This window comes from Mixophyes fleayi, chromosome 6 (assembly GCF_038048845.1).
Source record: "Mixophyes fleayi isolate aMixFle1 chromosome 6, aMixFle1.hap1, whole genome shotgun sequence".
Lineage (NCBI taxonomy): Eukaryota > Metazoa > Chordata > Amphibia > Anura > Limnodynastidae > Mixophyes > Mixophyes fleayi.
Genome location: NC_134407.1, coordinates 211,670,610 through 211,692,128, shown reverse-complemented (window position 1 = coordinate 211,692,128; position 21,519 = coordinate 211,670,610). Strand labels below are relative to the sequence as shown.

The window sequence follows — 21,519 nt, the reverse complement described above, 5'->3', positions numbered from 1 at the left end:
ATTAAGGATGTATCCGTTTGGCTTCTAGTGTCTTATCTTCTCGAGGTGGGAGTTCCTGTTGTGGGTCAGGTTCTGTGATGCTGGGAATAAACTGTATCAGTGTATTGTTCCCTTGTAGTTATTTTTATATTTATGAATCATATGAGTGTAGGTGGCTCTGCTTCAGTACAATCTTGGTGTTGTGAGCCGTATATTTCCTTTGTGCCAGGTTACACTCCTCAGTTGCATCTCTGGAAGGCCGCTCTTAGTTTAACGCACCCCATAGAGATAGATCAGATAGCTGAGCTTCACTGAACTCCCTCCTGTGCCCCTGAATCTCTACTAGGGGTATATTGGCTTATAGGATCTGTCATGATTGGGTTAGTAATAGGAAGGTCACTACTCTCCGCTAGAGCTAGTTACGCAGTAGGGACAGGAACATTACTGGACAACCCAACAGGATAAGGCTGGATGGAAATAACATCCCCTGTGTTGCTAGGTGTTTTGGAAATCAGGCTTGTATCTCAGGTCTTTTCTTCTGGGATGGGTGATGGTGGTGTAGCTTATCCTGGAGTACACGACAATTTAGGCTCCAGATTGTAGACCCTGTCCAGAACACCACCCTATGGCGACAAGTCAAGTAAAGACAAACCAGAATTTGCATCAGGAATGGAAGCTGCATCTCTGCATCCCATGCCCTATGGTAAGCCTGCCTCGGTATCCAAATGGCACTTATTGGGCAACCTAGGTTTACAGTGGATTTTAAGATGTGTTAAATGTCTTATGTAAGTCTAGATTCTGTGATGGTGTGTTATTGTAACGCATGGTACTTCATTAGTCTTAAATAAATGTTGGCTGTGACATGATCAGCTTACTCTGACAGGTTAAGCTACTCTGTCTCGCTGCCACCAGCTATTTCTGTCACAGGATATACTTACTCTGCCAGCGTGTCTGCATTAATTGTGGTTTTACCGTTTCATATTGGGGTTCATTTTACCTTCGGTAACCTGCTATTACGGACAACGCCTACGTGTTTTCCTCGGCCCCCAAACACTCACTAAATATCAATGCTTACTATGCACCAGTTGTAGGAGATTAGTCACTGCCAGTCACTCACCAGCACCTGGGACCGCTTTCTTCTGGGTGTTGTGTATAGCTGCTGCAGCATCTCTCTGCTGGTGGCTGTGCCTGGTTTCTCCTGACCACTTACTCTGGTCAGTACTGTAGGATGGCAGTCTGCATTGGCTTCAACACAGGACAGCTGAGGAGCAAATTAGAGTGGTAGCTCAAAGGTATAAGTGGATTTCTGCAATTATAGGCATCTTGCAGGAATGTAGTGGAATCTTGAAGAAGAGTACTGTTTATTGCGCAATAGTAGATCTTACAAGGGCTGTTACACATTGCTGAGAAGTATGGATGATATACATACAAATGGACTAAACACCAAATACTCAGAATATATATATATATATATATATATATATATATATAAAAATATATATGCTCTTTATACAGAGCAAAAAAGAGTTTCCACCCCTTTCATAAATTCAAATAAACAATTAAAATACTGGACCAATTCTGCTGGGTGATGTGATCATGGTGTGGAGGTAGACTGCTCTGAGTTAATCAGGACTAGATTTGACTGGACCAATAGACAAGGACTTTATGATCTTGTGCAGTTCAATTTCTCTCCTGGTTTGGCAAGAGGACAGATCTCTCCTCTTGTAAATAGGAGAGCATTCAATCACAGCAATAATACATATTAGTGGTCAGCTCTGGGCACAAGGAATGATAGATTATCGAAAATGGGGATGTAAACACTTTTCACCATAATCTGTGACTCCCAAATAGTTGAATGGTTTACCATTGGGAATGTTTACACTACTATCATCATCACCATTTATTTATATAGCGCCACTGATTCCGCAGGGCTGTACAGAGAACTCCTTCACATCAGTCCCTGCCCCATTGGAGCTTACAGTCTAAATTCCCTAACATACACACAGACTAGGGTCAATTTGTTAGCCCATTAACCTACCAGTATGTTTTTGGAGTGTGGGAGGAAACCGGAGGAAACCCACACAAACACAGGGGGAACATACAAACTCCTCACAGATAAGGCCATGGTTGGGAATTGAACTCATGACCCCAGTGCTGTGAGGCAGAAGTGCTAACCACTAGGCCACGGTGCTGCCCACTACTAGTCTTTTCTTAGACAAGGATACTCCCTTGTGTGTACACAATCAAAGGAATGTGCTTGCCAAGGTCATGTCTTTCTACCTGGACTCAGACCGAAAAATTCTGTGGGCTTTCCCGCCTTTGAGATATGTCAATACCTTAATACATTTACAGCGTTTACAATGATATACATAATGCATACTGTGCGGACATTAGAAATACATTTATAAAATAAGTTATTTCTTTCCATTTTCATATTGTGGAAAGTGGATCCTGCCACAATAAATATAATTATATTTATAGTTTATCATTTGTTTTAATTAATAAAAAGCTTGTTGGTGTTTCTCCTCCACACATCTTTCTTTCATATCTCTATAACAGATTGTCATGTTAAGAGGGAGGTGCTTCCCAAGCAGAGCAGACAATGACTGACTGGCAGCCCAGCGCACTTTTATTTGTTTGTTTGAAATGCACTCATTGATTCATTTTTTGACGTGTATCAGATCCCAGTAGGACACCATTCTATACCTGTCGGTATTTGGCAGGGATGGGTACTACAATGTCTTCCACTATAATTTCACCACATTATGAATGGTTTTTTTACCCAACTCATCAAAGTTTATATAAAATCAAGTTGTAGTTTGACTTTGAAAAAAATATGTTACCTTCATTTAATGACCAATTGGATGTTTTAATATTTTTCTTTTGGATCAACAGACTATAATACTCTGTAATGGCATGATATATTTGTACATATTTGTCACAGGGTAGAGTGTAATTCATTTTGTATATAGGATTACACCATAGTGAATAAGGGATCTAGAGAGTATATGACACCCAGCAGCCACACAGGAGGATTGAGCGAGACCCAGAGACCGTTCCTGGTACCTCCATATTTTCACAGCAGACTTTAAACAATACGCATTTATTTTGTGGTTTTATTCAAATCCAGATCACAGTGACATCGCTATGTTAATAAAGTAGGGACCTGACTGGTGAGATGAGGGATTCTGAGCAATGTAGAAGAGTTGTCTCTGTACAGCATTATTTTTTCCCCTTTCATAACTCAGGATTACAAAGTAGTGAAGAAGATATCTTGTGAGCGTATGAACAGCAGTCCCAATGTGACATTACCAGGAGGACTGAGCAGGACCCAGAGCCCTATCATGGAACCTCCACCTCACTCACTGATACATGAGAGAAACAATGACCAGAGGATTCTAGAACTCACCAACAAGATCATTCAGCTGCTGACTGGAGAGGTGACTGCTGGGAATGGGACATTATACAGTAACACCAGGGGATGTGTCTGGGTGATGACTGTATCATTGTGTGTGTCAGGTTCCTATAAGGTGTGAGGATGTCACTATCTATTTCTCCATGGAGGAGTGGGAGTATTTAGAGGGACACAAGGATCTGTACACTGACGTCATGATGGAGAATCACCGGCCCCTCACATCACTGGGTAAGAGGAGAGTTAATTTATTGTAAAGGAAAGAGCACTATTGATGACCCGCCTAGATACACATCATCTGATAAACCAATATAAACGCTGCATTCAGTCACTGTGTGTTTCCTACAGGTGGATCCAGTAACAGAAATACCCCAGACAGATGTCAGAGCGCTCATTATTCCCAGGATTGTGCAAAGAAAAATCTCAATATCCCACAGGATTATCAGGTAGACTTTGCACTGTAGGAGAAGCTGTGTGAGTCTAATACACTGATTGTTTTCTGTGTCATCTTATTTGATTACATCAGATCTTTTTAAAATAGATTTAATTATTTTATAGGTTGAAAACCAAATTAATATCAAAGTTGAAGTTATAGAGGGAGAAGAAGAGATGTATATAAGAGGTGATCAGCAGTGTAAGGAGGAGGAAATCCCTACAGATATCAGCAACGGTGAGTAATAAACACTAAATAGAGAAAATAGTCACATATTCTCTTTGTACATTCACTACAAAGATCTCTTATTCTACAATCTCCTCTGTCAGTACACACTATTGAAGAAAGAGTATCTGCCCAGTGGGAGAAAATAGGAGCCATCAGCCCCTGTTAGACTCCTGCTCTCTTCCTCCAAGAGATCTGATAAGTCGCCCCCCACATTTTCTGTTGTTTCTCATACATCTAAGTACAAGTGACCTTAGTTTGATCTTTATTCGCACTATAGTGTTTCATTGACTGAGTGAGAAAATACATCATGTTACATTACCCATGACCCTCCATGTGCACTACTAATGTGACATTATAGAAGGATGAGGGTGGTTAGCGCTTCCTTGTTGAAAGTAATAGAAGATGGCTGCCTGGGGGGGCCAGAAAATAAGGAATAGTCCCAACCCTTGGATAAATGGCATAAACTTGGATCGAAGGTCTCCTTGGCGCACAGTAAGTGTGGAGGTAAAGATGTATGTAAAAGTTGGGCAAAAGGTGTGCCCCTTAAATTTTATTGATACAGATTTACAGCATATTACCACATAAATCAATCAATCAAGATACTTTGATTTATGTGGTAATATGTTGTAAATCTGTATTAATAAAATGTAAGGGGCACACCTTTTGCCCAACTTTTACATACATCTTTACCTCTACACTTACTGTGCGCCAAGGGGACCAATGTGACATTACCCATGATGCTCCTTGTGCATTACAACATGTGACATGGCTCATATAACCTCCCTTTGCCTATGTCCTAATACATGTGACATTGTCTATAACCCTCCCTGTGCCCTGCTACATGTGACATTACCTTGATCCTGTTACAATACCTATTGTTACGTTATCCTCGATTCTCTGTGTGCCCTACTACATTTAACATTACCAATGATTGTCTGTGCCCGACCATATGTCTGATTTTCCCTTCCACATTACACATGATCCTCCCTGAGCAATATCCCAAGTTGCAGTACCCATGATTCACTCTATGCACAACATGTGACATTACCCATAAACTGCTCTCTGCCAAATTACTTATGATTCTTCCTATGTATTTTACTATGTGACTGTTAGAGCTACCGACTATTGACATAAGCTTCCAGAACAGGTGACGGAGGTCTTCGTCTATAGCAGCCGCCTTTCCCGTAGAGCTTGTTGCGCTCTAGCTTGGATGCATCCAGGTCTTAACTCTTAGCATAGTTGTAGCTTATATGCAATACAGCAGCAGGTAGATAGAAGGCGGTAGCTAAGACTGAAACAGATGATAAATGAGCAGTCCGAGGTCAGGGGTCCATAGCAAGTAGAATGGTCAGGGCTGGCAGCGAGTAGGGATATCCAATAACAAGCAAAGGTCAGGACAGTCAGAGTTCAAACAGGATCCAGAAACAAGCCAGGGGGTCACAACAGGAATCAGTCAATCAGAAGACGCTATAACCGTCAGGGAGGCTAAGTCCTCCCTGCCTTTAATACTCAAACTGTCCAATTAGAAAACAGGCATTTCATGTGTATAATTAGCCCCAGGAGGCTTGTTAATTAATGTATGTTTATTGTGTCCGCACCCGCCTGCCACAGATGCCGGGACATGGCGCTTGAGGACGCATCCCGGCCATTGCCCTGGTCACTTCTGTTTTAGCCGTCCCGGCTGTTACCATGACAGCCACAGCGCAGCTGAGGGTGACCTGGAGCGAGCCGCAGCTCGCAAAAGTGATGTGGTTCTTTTTTTTCTATAATATTACATTACCTTTTTGTTCACTAATAGTAATACTATTCTTCTGATTTTTTACATTACTTTTCTTCTGATTTCTACATTGTTAATATTGTCATAATTCATCCTGAATCAAACTGTAAATGAGTTGTTCCTACAGAATAATTTTGTGATATTCTGGATCATACAGTCGTGGCCAAAAATATTGGTACCCTTGCAGTTTTTTCCAATAATGTACCATTTCTTCCATTGTTGAAACTAAACAATATTTTTGTATCCGCATATGTATTTTTTTAGTCTGCAATGTAATAAAACACAAAAAAGCAGAACAATGTAGCTTTCTGCACAAATGTAGAGAGAAAAGGACTCATTCTCCTGTCTTGTCTCTCTGTGTGTACTGCAATGAGCATGGAGAAAAGCCAAAGAAAGAAAGCCATAGAATTGCCTGTGAAGGTCAGGCAAGATTGTAGCCAAGCACGTTGATCTTCCCATTCCCACCGTAATAAGGATATTAAGAAGTGTATGGCCCATGCCACTGTAGCCAACTGTCCTGCAAAGAGAAAACTTGATAGAAGATTGCAGCGCAGGATTGTTCGAATGTTGGAGAAAGCACCTGGATCAACAGATTCAAGCTAACTGTCAGACAGGACTCACACAATTGCCATCTCAATGAATGTAGTTTATATGGTAAGAATCAAAATAATTCAGACTCAAAAAGAAAGGTTCTATATATTAACAGAGAGCTCTGTGGAGACCAAACACTGTTGTTAATTCCACCTTATGTTTAGAGGAGATTGTAAGTTATTTGAAAAAAGTACAAGGCTGCCAATCTTTTTGGCCATGACTGTATATGCACATTTCTCGGTTTTATAAACTGTTCATAAAGTTCAACATAAAACCTTCTTTGTATGGAAACTTTAGGACCATGCCATATTTTCACATTGGAAACAAATCACATTCCCTCACATTAATCTTCTCTCCAGCAGATGGACACAACAGACCGAACACCCCAGAGGGAAGTCTCAATTTATCTCCATATTGTAAGATAGAAGATAACGACATCACACAAGACTCTCCAGGAGAAAACCCCATTACCCCAAATATACATTCAGAACCCCACAATGCAGATATATCATCTGATCCCGCTACACATGGAATATATTTTTCTGATAATTCAGATCTTGTTACACAGGATACAGCTCATGCAGATGGAGAAATATTTTCATACTCTGAGGTCATACTTGAGAAGCCATTTTCATGTTCTATTTGTAGGAAAAGTTTTACAAGGAAATCAAATCTTGTTAAACATCAAAGAATCCACACAGGTGAAAAACCATTTTTGTGTTCTCAGTGTGGGAAATGTTTTACTCAGAAACCACATCTTGTTAGCCACCAGAGAACTCACACAGGTTTGAAGCCATTTTCATGTTCTCAATGTGGGAAATGCTATATACATAAACCAGATCTTGTTAGACACCAGAGAACTCACACAGGTTTGAGACCATTTTTATGTTCTGAATGTGGGAAATGTTTTACACACAAACTAAATCTTGTAGAGCATCAGAAAACTCATTCAGGTGTAAAACCATTTAAATGTTTTGACTGTGGGAAATGTTTTACACAGAAATCAAATCTTGTTAAACATCAGAGAATTCACACAGGTGAAAAGCCATTTCCGTGTTCTGATTGTGGCAGGTGTTTTAGACAAAAATCAAATCTTATTGAACATCTGAGAACTCACACAGGTGAAAAACCATTTTCATGTTCTGATTGTGGGAAATGTTTTGCACATAAATCAACTCTTGTTGAGCATTGGAGACGACACACAGGTGAGAAACCATTTCCATGTTCAGAATGTGGGAAATGTTTTACACAAAAATCACATCTGGTTGAACATCAGAAAACTCACAGACGTTTAGAAAGGTGAAAAGCTTTTGTTATGTTTGTAAATGTCAAGTGTTTTATCAAGAGAACACATGTAAAAGCATACCACTGCAGTCCACAGAGGAGTCTGACAACATAAAAAATTTCTCCACACCTGATACATTCTCTGCCCTGGCCTCTTCCTCCAGTTCATTTTTACGATTTAAGAGATTGAAATTGTGCCTGTTAAAAGTAAATATTTAAGTTTCACTTAAACTGAGGTTCAGGTACACATGAAATATCGACAAGGAGAAGGAATAATAGCAGACATGGAGATATAATGATTAACAGTAAGAGGTTTTTTTTTTTCTATTAAGCTTTATACGTTGGCAAACAGGTAGTCAAGAACAAGTACATGATATCTAAGGCAATTGCATGGTTGAAGACCTTTAAACGGGAGAGCGTCAGCACACTGATATGCAGTCCATTGGAGAGATTCAGAGTGCTTCTGTTGACACAAGTTTTTATACTGAATCGGATGCTTTAAGATTATGTTAATTAGAAGTACAATATGTGATTATTACGTACAACAGTAAATGGTGGTGATACTATATAATGAAAGCTATTCCAATATTTGTTTACTTCAAGGGCCAGGCCATCTTAAAATAAGGGACTTTGTATTTTGTCTTGAAATACACGTTTCTGAACATGTTTTGAGAACATTCAAACACTGACAATGTTAAAGGATAAAAGAACACAATGGGCCTGAGTCATTAAGGCAAAAAATGAGTAAATGTTCTCTGGGACAAACCATGTTACAATGCAAGGGATGCAAATGAGTTTATTATTTTGCACATAAGTTAAATACTGGCTGTTTTTTTATCTAGCATACAAATACTTGACAGCTTTATTATTACACTGAAATTTATAGTTGATATAGGACATGTCCTACCCCAACTATAAATCTGTCCCCACATTTTAAATGTACCTCTCCCTTCAATGCAACATGGTTTTGCCCAGGTCCAAGTGTTACTCCTTTTTTATGCTTTGCTCTCCTTAATGACTCGGGTCCAATATGTTTTATATACAGAATATAATGTGTACAGCAAAGCCTTGCCATATGTATGTGTTGTCATAAGATCATGTTGAGGTTACCATCTTCTGGGGAAGACGGTGCACTTCACTCACTTCAGCCAGATAAATCATACCAGTCCAGTGATTCAGGTTAAATAGCCTCAGCTAGTTTTATTCACTAGCATGAAAATAAAACAAAACATAGACAGAATCCTTGCCCTCTAGCTACTACACAGGCACTACCTCTTTAAAGTGAGGGACCTAGTGTTCCACACATGTAGAAAACAACAGAACTTACAGATTATAAATAGCAGTATCCTCTCATGTAATGAGAGTGAGTAAATTGCCTAGCAGCCTTTTAACAGCACCTCATCAGGTGCAACTCCTAATTTGCCATCCGCTTGCTAACTCTCTGGAAAACCTGAAATGGGCCATATAAATGGAGCCCATCCTCCTCTCCACTCAAAACCCCCAGGGACCTTAACCAGTTTTTCTTACAGCTGAAGACAATCTCTGGGAAGCTTTTCCCAGCAACAAACAATCTCCCTGGGGTTTCAAAACACAAATGACAGTGAATGGTAGGTATATAAGTCCTGAATTTCTATTTTCCCAGTGCTTCTCTCACAGTGTATAAAAAAATAATTATTAATACAATACACATTGTGAATCACAAACCACCTCTGTCACAGTGCCCTATCAACCACTGTTGTATTATCAATTTCCCAAGATAATCCTGTTTAATTGATCTTTAACTTACATGTGTAAGATGTTTGTTATAAAATATTGGATGTGTATTCTGTTTTCAGATTTCAGCTTTTATTAAAATATGCTTGAGATAAAAGTCCACTTAGAAATAGGCCATAGCTGAAGCCGTTAGTTTGAGTGAATTGATAAGCTGAATATTTGTGCAGCCAATATGTCTGACTCCACTGTGAATAGGCAACAAGTGCGCTTTAAATGCTGACACATGAATTCAAGTCTCTGAGGCCATCTGATAAACACATATCTGATTCATACAAACCAATAAATATCATATATCTATAAGTTACTACATGATATATGTCTCTAAATATTGGTTAATGCACATTTAGCTTAGACAATAGCGGATAACTCTTAGCAATAATTCCTTTTCCACCAAGGCCGCCATTACTCTGGGTAGATTCTCTTTCCAGTTTACAAAAACACACACTGGATGTAGCTCCTCCTTTTCCCTTATGTGTTTGAGTTGCTTCTCACGTGTCTGAAAAAATCTAAACTACAAAAATTACAAGCATGGGTGGGAAATTGACCTGCCATACAGTATTTGAGGAAAAGGAATTATTATAAACATAATCCTCTGTTTTCCTGTTCAAACCTCCATAAGAGTGTTAGGAACAGCAGCTAGAAATCAATTGCCTTACTTGTGCTGTTAACGAGCATTAGGGTCTTTATCTGTGTAGTGCAATCACATGATCCGTGCAGGCTATTTCTACTAGACTGTCAGTTCAAGAACAAGTGTCTCAGGGCTCCCCAGCACAAGAGGTTGAAGTAAAAGAACCTGAATTGCAACTTTTAGTTGCAAACTAGATTTTAAATTTTGCCCTTTGGCTTTTGGGTTTCAGTCACAACTTGTTGACCTCATCATCATCTCTTTATTACTGGGATATCTGCAGAAGTGGGCGTTCAGTTTGGATCCTGACAGTGTCGTACTTTCACCCATGGCTCTGGGCCTGTTGTATGGCTATCCAGATAAAGTATGCCTAAGCGGAATATCATTTGCGCTCTTTGAAATAGGGTCGTCAGACAGTTGAATATTGTATCGAATTTCAAGCTAGGCCTCAGATTGTGAGTGGGATGACTCAGTCCTCTGCAGCCAAATCAGTTTTGGAACAAATAAAGGATGCTTTGGCCCAGAATCCAGTTTCCAAATTACTTGATTCTTAGAGGTGTTTATTCATTTGGATTGACAGATGCTTTTGTGAAGGAAGGGAAGGGAAAAATTGTGTTTCTCTTCTTTCTAAGCCAGATTAGTTTGAAGACCCTAAGCCCATGCAAATTGCAGTCTCTCACCTCACCCCTGAAAAAAGGTTGAGATGTGAAACTCATTGATTGTGTTGACTGTGTTGAGAAAGCACAGTCATGCTTCTACAAGTCAGGGAAACACCCAGAGATGATTTGAAGGAAGTCCATCTAGGCATGCTATACTGTGCAAAAGTTTTAGGCAGGTGTGGAAAAAATGCAGCAAAGTAAGAATGCTTTCAAAATTAGAGGTGTTAATAGTTTATTTTTATCAATTAACAAAATGCAAAGTGAATGAACAGAAGGGAAATCAAAATCAAATCAATATTTGGTGTGACCACCCTTTGTCTTCAAAACAGCATCAATGCACCAATTATTCTAGGTACACTTGCACACAGTTTTTGAAGGAACTTGACAGGGAAGTTGTTTCAAACATCTTGGAGAACTAACCACAGATCTTGTGTGGATGTAGGCTTGCTCAAATCCTTCTGTCTCTTCATGTAATCCCAGACAGACTCGATGATGTTGAGATCAGGGCTCTGTGGGGGCCATATTATCACTTCCAGGAATCCTTGTTCTTCTTTACGATGAAGAAAGTTCTTAATGACATTGGCTGTATGTTCGGGGTCCTTATCCTGCTGTAGAATAAATTTGGAACCAGTCAGACGCATCCCTGATGGTATTGCATGATGGATAATTACCTGTCTGTATTTTTAAGCCTTGCCTTGAGGACACCATTAATCCTTAATAAATCCCCAACTCCATTTACTGAAATACAGCCCCAAACTTGTAAGGAACCTCCACCATGCTTCACTGTTGCCTGCAGACACTTAATATTGTTACTATTGTATGTGATGTGATGACATTTTTTCTTGTTCACAATCCAGCCATGTTATTCCCAAACTGTCACTTCAGCAGTCCTGCAACTGACACTGTTCTGATTCCCACACAACAGGAATCTTCCGGATTAGGCCATATTTTAATTAATAATTTCCTCTCTTCTGCCATACAACTGGTTAGTACCTCGGTAAAAGGCCTTGAAGATGTTATCATCCCAAATGTCAGGCATGTGAACTGAAAGTTGACCTAGGACCCAGAATCTGAGAAACTTCCTGTGATGAACCACTATTGCGAAATAAAAAGAGGCATCTGGAAGAGCTATGAATGTGAGAAAGTCTCCATTGTCGAAGGTCGTGAGGATGGAATTCACAGACTCCCATGTAGAAATGTCTATTATGGACAAACTTGCTGAGCCTCTTCTAATCCAGAAGAGTGTGAAAACCCTCTGATGACTTTATGAAGAGGAAAAGTCTGGAATAGAAACCTGTGCCTTTTTGATTGTCAGAAACAAAAGAAATTGCATGGGTCTCTCTTAATGTTTGTAGACTATTTTGTAAGATTACCAATTCTGCCCTGGTTGATGAAGCTTTAGACTGAACAAAGTAGTACCCTTTGGGATAGTGATGAAACTATCTCGTACCCATTTCTTACAATGTCCATCCAACACCCACTGATCTATGATTCTGTCCCTTCTGGTATCAATGGGGGCTGATCTTGACAATAGTAGATTTTTTTATTTGACCTCCCTTCCTTGTTCCTAAAAGTGCAAAAGGACTGTTTGGAAGTGGTAGGCACATTTATTCTGACATTGTTGTCGTGGCTTATAACTTTTCACCTCCCTGAAGTGGTGATGAGCAAAGGAAGAAAATTTAGGGTTCCTATCTTGTGGCAGGCGATTAGATTTTACCACTGAGGACTTCTATATAATAGTGACTCGCAAGGGATTACTGTTCCCACAGGGCTGTGATAGATCCTGGCACGAGAGGAAATATAGGGTAAATCATAAGGTGCTGTATTTAATCCCCAAAAACTGTCTTGGTTACAAAGTGTGCATGCCAAGAAAAGAGTTAATGTTAGCTGGACCTCTGCCTCGCTGGCAGTAAGGGGGGAATTCACTTAACTGCAAAATGTCTCTGGAACGTCCACGAGACACTTCTCAGCGGAGATTTGACAAATATCCACTCAGGAGGTGCAAGGACAAATGAGTGGAGATTTGTACCATACCTGCCAACAATGTGCGTGTCGCATTACCCGTGTGCCACAGCGCCAGCAATTGAATTCCCCCCTTAGAGTGAACAAGATTAGTTATTTCACAGAATGTGTCCCAGGGACTGGCTTTAAGTGTGTGTATATTGTTATATTAATTTACTTGTTGCAAGTTTATAATCATGAAGTGTGAAGGTGTAAATTGTTCTTAAAAGTGCTAAAGTTCTTGGTTTTCAATAAACTTAACATTCTTTATTCAGATATTTGCAGGAAAGGGCCAAAGTATAAATCTGGATCTGCTGATCTAGTCACTGTCATTGCCGATAAACTTACATACACTCCAGGCTGGGTGGCAAGGATGAATAGCCAGTAGGTAGCCCACGTATTGTGACATGTATGGTAACACATCTGCAGCCACCATTCTGAGGACTTACACCCTTCACAACCAACAGATCAGAAATGTTCTAACATCTTCAATCCCACACACTTTACCTGATACATATACCAGTGTGAATGGGAAGTTCACGGGAGAGGTGTATTGACAACCAAGGCAAGTTTTAACCAGGTAGTGTGAAAAGTGTGCCCAGCTGCATGGGCCATTATGCCAATGAACGCAATTGACACGACTCCCTACGACTTAAGAGACAGAGCAGGGGGGAAGTGACGGACTAAGTAAGGGCGTTCCAATGCAGATACGGACAATTCAAGTCCTGGGTTTCTCGTTAGTATGCTTGGTTTCAGCCATATTATTTACACCCACTACAGGGCAGTGGTGTAAATGCCAACTGATAGTGATGACTGACCAGGCATAGTCTTTGCTTTAAAATTTACATGTATGCGTTTCACAACCTATCACAGAACAACTGTATGCAACTATGATATAGTATCAGGCCTGGCCGACTAGGCAATGTGTCTTAAAATATTTTAAGCTTTGTGTTGGTGAATTTGTGTGATCCCTGCGAGTGGAAACACAGACTAGCTTTCTTAAATAAATATCCCACAAGCTGCCTACAATTTGCCACGGCAAGTCTCACCTGGGCATGCATGAGATGTGGATGTGAAAGAGTTAATCAAAACAAAACCACCTGGTTTGTCTAAATTTGACTACAATTTAGTTGAAGAGCCGACACTCTTAGGAATTTCAGTTGCTGTCTGATCCCAAACTGGAATCACAACTGAATTTAATCAGAATTTCTGTAAACCATCATCATCACCATTTATATAGCGCCACTAATTCCGCAGCGCTGTACAGAGAACTCATTCACATCAGTCCCTGCCCCATTGGAGCTTACAGTCTAAATTCCTTAATATACACACAGATAGAGAGACAGAGACTAGGGTCAATTAACCTACCAGTATATTTTTGGAGTGTGGGAGATAACCGGAGCATCCGAAGGAAACCCACGCAAACACGGAGAGAACATACAAACTCCACACAGATAACACCATGGTCTGGAATTGAACTCATGACCCCAGCGCTGTGAGGCAGAAGTGCTAACCACTAAGCCACCGTGCTGCCCACATCCAAAGAATTCTCTACAGATATCTGGCACATTCATCATTTAGTAACACAAAGACAGAATGTTAGTAAATGGAGAGAAATATGTAAGCAAAACCACAACACTTATTGAAAAACTGGTGAAAACAAATTGATCTACAGCAATATAAATATAAAGCATACAATACAGTAAAATTACACTCATGCAATCTGCCACCTGTTGACAGGGTTTGACAATTATCAGTAGAAGACTGATCCCCAAAGACTGACAATTGCAGCACTTTTACCCCCCCCCCCCCTCTCCAACATCAGGGCAGGAGGTGTCCTGGAATGCTAATGTGTTTTACATCTATTTTATTGCCCTTTTTGTCAAAAGTAATAAATGCTATACATGTTTAAGTCTCCTCTAAAACATTGCAAATATATGACAAATCCATTAAACAGAGTGTGATTTTTCGCACATATGCATAGGAAACATGTTATATAAATTGCTTATGGATATATTATCAGCATAGCTTATGGAGATGGTACATATTGATGAGACATCATGTGGCTGGATCCACTGATTACAAATGTATATAGAGGTCTCCTCAAACATGGATTATAGAAGGTAATACTTTGTGGGTTGTGCAATAAGCACCCGGAAAGAAACCCTGAAACTTACATTTGACAAATGCAGATGTTGGAGCCAGCCCACACAATGGGATGCCTCTATCGCTTTCCTGAGACACATTCTTATTACTAGAGTGGCAGGGTTCTACACCAGGGGTCGACAACCCCCGGCATGCCTGTCAGACATGGCACGTCAACCACTTCTGGCGGAGATACCTAAAACGCAGCTTCTCACTTGTGTAAAATATGTACAAGTTGTTTTTTTTTTAACAAAATTTATGAGGTCAGCCACTGATGTTGGACGAGAAGGCTTGGCTCGCAATCTCCATTCCAGTTCATCCCAAAGGTGTTTGATCGGGTTGAGGTCAGGGCCCTGTGTGGCCCAGTCAAGTTCTTCCACACTGCACTCATCACACCATTTCTTTGTAGTCTGCTGCAGAATTTTAACAGCACCTGATGCACCTTTGACACCTACGCCGGACTGGTTAGGTTATATATATATAAATACATATATATATATATATATATATATATATATATAGAGAGAGAGAGAGAGAGAGATATATAATAAATATGAGGGGGGCTTTATTGTAGACTAAACTGATAGTTTCCATCTCTCTCTCTCTCTCTCTCTCTCTCTCTATATATATATATATATATCTCCACACACATCATTTTCTGTCATGACTATATATTGGACCAGAACTTCTTTTGAGACAGTCTGTAGCCTTGGATGAAATAAAGACGGAATTGGCCGTTGCTGCGTGGTCCTGCTGCCATATGCCGGTGGTGATTGGAGTGTGAAGTATATGGGTATATTGGGGTATAAATAACTGATCGAGTGCCTTGAAAATCTCTACAGTGGACCACATCTGGATGCCCTTCATCATCATCATCATCATTTATTTATATAGCGCCAACATATTCCGTAGCGCTTTACAATTGGGGACAAACGTAAAACTAATAAACAAACTGGGTAAAACAGACAAAGAGGTGAGAAGGCCCTGCTCACAAGCTTACAATCTATGGGACAATGGGAGATTGACACATGAGGTTAAGTATACATTTTGCATCATGGCCCAGCCAGACTGCAAAGGTAAGGTGACTCATAAGCTAAATGATCCTGTCACACAACAATGTTGGTCCGGGGGTAGTTGTCTTCTGTGAAATTGTGTAACAGGCTAAAGGTAGTGAGGTTAAGAGGGTGGTTGAGGAATATTATAAGCTTGTCTGAATAGGTAGGTTTTCAGAGAACGCTTGAAAGTTTGTAGACCAGAGGAGAGTCTTATTGTGCGAGGGAGAGAGTTCCATAGAGTGGGTGCAGCCCGAAAAAAGTCCTGTAACCGGGAATGGGAGGATGTAATGAGGGTGGATGAGAGACGCAGATCTTTTGCAGAACGGAGTTGCCGAGTTGGGAGATATTTTGAGACAAGAGAGGAGATGTATGTTGGTGCAGCTTTGTTGATGGCCTTGTAGGTTAGTAAAAGTATTTTATATTGGATTCGGTAGAAGACAGGCAGCCAGTGTAGAGACATACAGAGTGATTCAACAGAGGAATAGCTATTTGCAAGGAAAATCAGTCTTGCCGAAGCATGCAAAATAGATTTTAGGGGTTTGAGTCTGTTTTTGGGAAGACCAGTAAGGAGGGAATGGCAATAGTCAATGCGGGAGATGATTAGTGCAATAATTAAGGTTTTAGCAGTGTCTTGTGTGAGATATGTGCAGATTCTGGAAATGTTCTTTAGATGTATGTAACATGATTTAGATATAGAGTCAATGTGGGGAACAAAGGATAGGCGTGAATCAAGGATTACACCTAGGCAGCGAGCTTGTGGGGTGGGATTTATGGTCATGTTATCAACAGAGATAGAAATGTCAGGTATGCTCTTGTTGGCGGGTGGGAATATTATTAACTCTGTTTTAGAAAGATTAAGTTTGAGTTGACGAGAGGACATCCAAGATGATATGGCAGAAAGACAGTCAGTTACACGGGACAACACAGATGTCGAGATATCAGGAGAGGATAGATAGATTTGGGTATCATCCGCATAGAGATGATACTGAAAGCCAAAGGAACTTATTAGATTTCCAAGAGAAGCGGTATAGATAGAGAACAGCAGAGGACCTAGCACCGAGCCTTGTGGTACTCCAACTGATAGGGGAAGCGGAGCAGAGGTGGCTCCGGAGAAATTAACAGTGAAAGAGCGATTAGAGAGGTAGGATGAGAACCAGGATAGAACTGTGTCTTGAAGACCTAGGGATTGCAGCGTTTGTATGAGAAGAGAGTGGTCAACGGTGTCAAATACAGCCGAGAGATCCAGGAGAATTAGGAGAGAGTAATGGCGTTCAGTCTTAGCAGTGATCAGATCATTAACAACCTTGGTCAGCGCAGTCTCTGTGGAGTGTTGAGAACGAAAGCCAGACTGAAGAGGATCCAACAGGTTGTTTGCGGAAAGAAAGCGTGTGAGGCGAGTGTAGGCAAGTCTCTCTAGAAGCTTGGAGGGGCAAGGGAGCTGAGAGATGGGACGGTAATTTGAGAGAGAGTTTGGGTCGGAGTTTTGTTTTTTTAGAATAGGAGTAATCACTGCATGCTTGTATAGTGATGGAAAGATGTCAGTAGAGAGTGAGAGATTACAGATTTGAGTTAGAGGTGAAATGAGCACAGAAGACAGGGATCTACCAATTTGCGAGGGAATAGGATCAAGAGGACAGGAGGTAGAGTAGGAAGATAAGAAGAGCATAGAAATTTCCTCTTCATTTGTGGGGTCAAATGAAGAGAGGGTGTCAGATGGTAGTGGGATGGAATTGAGCTGATGGCTTGTTGAGGAAGAGGATACCATTTCTAGTCTGATCTTGTCAATCTTGTCCTTGAAGTAGGAAGCAAGATCCTGAGCACTGATAGTAGATGGAGGGTTCGGGGTGGGAGGATTGAGAAGATGATTAAATGTCTTGAAAAGGCGTTTGGGGTTAGAAGCCTGAGCATAGATAAGAGATTGAAAGTATGTTTGTTTTGCAGTGTCCAGAGCTTTTCAATAGGAGTGGTAGACAGAAGTATATGTGAAGAAGTCATTAGAGCTTCGAGATTTACGCCAGTGACGTTCTGCTTTACGGGACAGTTTTTGAAGATTTCGTGTTGCTTTGGTGTGCCACGGTTGACATCGAAGTCGACGTGTAGTATGTAGTGTCGCTGGAGCCACTTGATCAAGGGCCGTTGCTAAGGTTAGGTGAAAATGAGGTACTGCCATCTCAGGGGATGAGAATGTAGAGATAGGGGAGAGAAGGTGTTGGAGAGAGGTGGAAAATTGTTGAAGATTAATAGAATTAAGATTTCTACGAGTATGAGGAGGATTGGTTGAGTTAGACAGTAGAGAGGTTAGAGCAGTGGGGGTGAGAGTGTAGCTGATAAGGTGATGATCCGAGAGGGGGAAGGGTGTATTAATAAAATTAGAAACTGAGCATAGTCTAGAGAAAACAAGATCAAGGCAGTGGCTATCCTTATGAGTAGATGATTCAATCCACTGGGAGAGGTCAAGTGAGGATGTTAGAGAGAGTAGTTTGGAAGCAGCTTTGGAAGTTGGGTAATCAATGGGGATGTTGAAGTCACCCATGATGATGGTGGGGATGTCTGAAGATAAGAAGTGAGGGAACCAATCCTCAATAAATTGTTGGTGTGCTCCAGGGGGACAATAGATCACCGCAACACGTAGGGAGAATGGATTAAAAATGTGAATAGCATGTACTTTAAAAGATGTGAACGTGAATGATGGGACATTTGGTAGAACTGTGTATGTGCACTGTGGGGAGAGAAGTAGTCCAACCCCACCTCCTTGTCTGCCTTCAGGTCTGGAGGTGTGGGTGAGATGGAGGCCACCATGTGAAAGTGCTGCAGGTGAGGCAGTGTCTGATTGCATGAGCCATGTCTCTGTTATTGCCAGAAGGTTGAGGTTTTTTGAGAGGAAGAGATCATGAATGGAGGTAAGTTTGTTACAAACAGAGCGTGCATTCCAAAGGGCACATTTAAAGGACTTAGGAAGACAGGGGAGACAGGTGATGTGTTTGAGGTTTGCTATAGAACGGTAGTGCTCAGATGTATGTGTGTGTGAGGAGTGTGGGGGACCTGGATTAGGTGATATATCACCAGCTAATAGAAGCAGAGTGAGCGAAAGATAGGCAAGGGGATTGTAAGATGTGTGGCCTTTTATTTTCTGGCGACAGGTGGAGGCTGTACTTGTTAGAGATAATAAATAGGATAACAGTTCATGGGTGTTAAATAGAGGTAAGTGGAGTAATGCAGGTGCAATATGAACAAATTTGTGTGTTGGTGGAGGGGTGAAAGATGACACAGTCCTAAAGATCATGCCATGAAATGAGACTAAGAAAAGCAATTTGTGAAACATTGTGATAAAAGGGGTAAAAGCAAAAAGCAAGGGTATTTTAAGAATTACCTGTTAGCAGTCTTCCATATAAATAGACAAGTAGTGCAGAAATAGGCTGTGGCAGATGTAGCTTATTGCTGGGAGTAAAATCAAGTCAAATGTAGTCCAATGTTTGGCCAACTGTGTTGTCTAACTGTGCATTTTCGTCCACTTTGTGAGAAAATCCCACTTAGTGTAGAAATCACACACGTCTAACCCCACATACGTCTCCCCATAGAATGAATGCCCTTAAGCTCTTCCAACTCCTTATATATGTTTAATAACCTAAGTTAAGTAAAGGCTGTATCTCTTAATTAATTGTTATATTTCTGTGTCTGTGGTTATTCCTTTTGTGTTGAGTTACATGAATGTGTGAGATGAACCCTATGTGAAGTGAAATTGAAATATTCACTGATGACAAGGGCCCAAGAGGATTGGTCCCAATAGCTTGTGGGACCAATCCAAACCAAATTCTTCAGGCTCACCAAATTAAAATGTCGTAGGAGAGGGGGTGCGACGACAACACGTGGCAGTGTACCATCAACACTGACAACTGTAACGCTGCATAATTAGTGTTTTGCTAATGAAAAAGACAAACAGGTCTAAGAGACCTCACCTACATCATCAGCACTTCTACTAAAGGTCAAGTCAATCAGGTCTAAGGGGTATATTTACTAAACTGCGGGTTTGAAAAGTTTCAAACCCGCAGTTTAGTAAATCTAGTCCTAAGACGCAACATCTGTATATAAAGCTCATGCTCCTACTAAGCGTTGCATGAGTAAAATTTGGATTCTGCTGATGCTTCATTGAGCCTTGTTTTGTTTGCCTGTTCATCGACTTCAGATTCGTCCCTCGTTATTCTACTTTCTCCAACCGATTGAATTCAGCATCGTCCCTCATGACCCCTCCTCTCAGGAATAAGCGGCTCGGGGCGGACATGGTGTGTTTGACAGCTACCCCAACCAAGTGGTTCTCCCTGGGGAACAATTACCACCATGACACAATCACTATCATTGTTTGCTGGATACTAGGTTGCTACATTATCTTTGTCTCATGTAACTGCATTACAGGATCTATATTATAATCTGGAAAATTGTTGTTTAATGGGACTATATTATGCACTGTACAATTGTTAGTTTGTAGTCATATTAGTTTATTATTCGTTGCTATGTTGCAGGGAGGAGCATACATACATACAAATACAGAACTCCCTGGTCACAGAGCAAATCAGCCAGGCACCAGTTTGCCAGTGGAACCCGCACCAACTGTGCTTGGTACTAGCTGTACAGCTACAGGTAATATTTCATAGAGCCCCTGCTCCATGTTCCCTTGAATCAAAGGAGAGGGCACATTTCCAGGCTTGGTCTTATCTGTGCAGTGCAGGAGGTGGTGGCAGAAGTCTGTGAAAACACTGGATATTTCATCTGATGCTGCATATGCATTGTGTGTTTTCACAAAGCACATCCTAGTGTGGTTACACAGCCAGAGACTGATGAGAAACAAATGTATATAAAGAGAACTGAGGCTGCAGATATTCTAAGTGAGTCCAGGGTTGGGGTGGACATTGGGCCTTGTAGGACTTTCATTTGTAGAGAATTGTATTTTTTTATATCCTGCTTCACTAGGTTTAAATCCCAGCTGTGAGTTAGACCTTGGAAGAAACTTAAGTGTTTACTTCACACAGGGGTCCGTATCCCAACATGGGCCTTCTCTGGAATTGGGGCTTGGTGATGTGGCCATGTCATATGGGGTGTTGCCATGTCTAAAGCGCTAGGCACGCACCCAGCCCTCTCAAAATCCTCTTGAATTGGACTGCACACCAGAAACTGGAAATCAGGACAAACAAGGAACAGTCCAACTAAAGCAGAACAGTTGGGCGCTATGGACTATTGTAACTGTCAGAGTAAGGTCTGTTTTCTGGTCATGCCACACGAATGGGCTGTAAAGAGGTTATGGATGATTACACATTAAATCTGGCACTAGATTATTTTGCACCCTATTCATATAAAACAACTGTACACGTGTGCCATGAGTGTGTGCAATAAGATTATGTGGATTTTATATGAAAAAATGTGGTGACAGTAATACAGATAAGTGACTCAGAGATGCTGGACATGAGTAAATGTGATTTATAGGATTTCCTCAGTGTCTATCTGTATAGTCACTGCATATACTATGTATTTGTCCATGTCCTCACCTTTCATATTATACACAATA

The 21,519-nt window shown here is 40.8% G+C and overlaps 1 protein-coding gene across 1 annotated transcript in view; it reads left to right on the top strand.

Annotated features, from left to right (window-relative positions):
- The window catches only part of LOC142095460 (uncharacterized), a 43,460-nt gene that overhangs the window by 5,211 nt on the left and 16,730 nt on the right, over positions 1 to 21,519 (top strand). The window contains exons 3-8 of the mRNA XM_075178406.1: positions 3,228 to 3,419; positions 3,499 to 3,622; positions 3,740 to 3,837; positions 3,950 to 4,061; positions 6,783 to 7,719; positions 20,146 to 20,242. Coding sequence (XP_075034507.1) covers positions 3,228 to 3,419; positions 3,499 to 3,622; positions 3,740 to 3,837; positions 3,950 to 4,061; positions 6,783 to 7,719; positions 20,146 to 20,242 — 1,560 coding nt within the window. The remainder of the gene's footprint in view (positions 1 to 3,227; positions 3,420 to 3,498; positions 3,623 to 3,739; positions 3,838 to 3,949; positions 4,062 to 6,782; positions 7,720 to 20,145; positions 20,243 to 21,519) is intronic.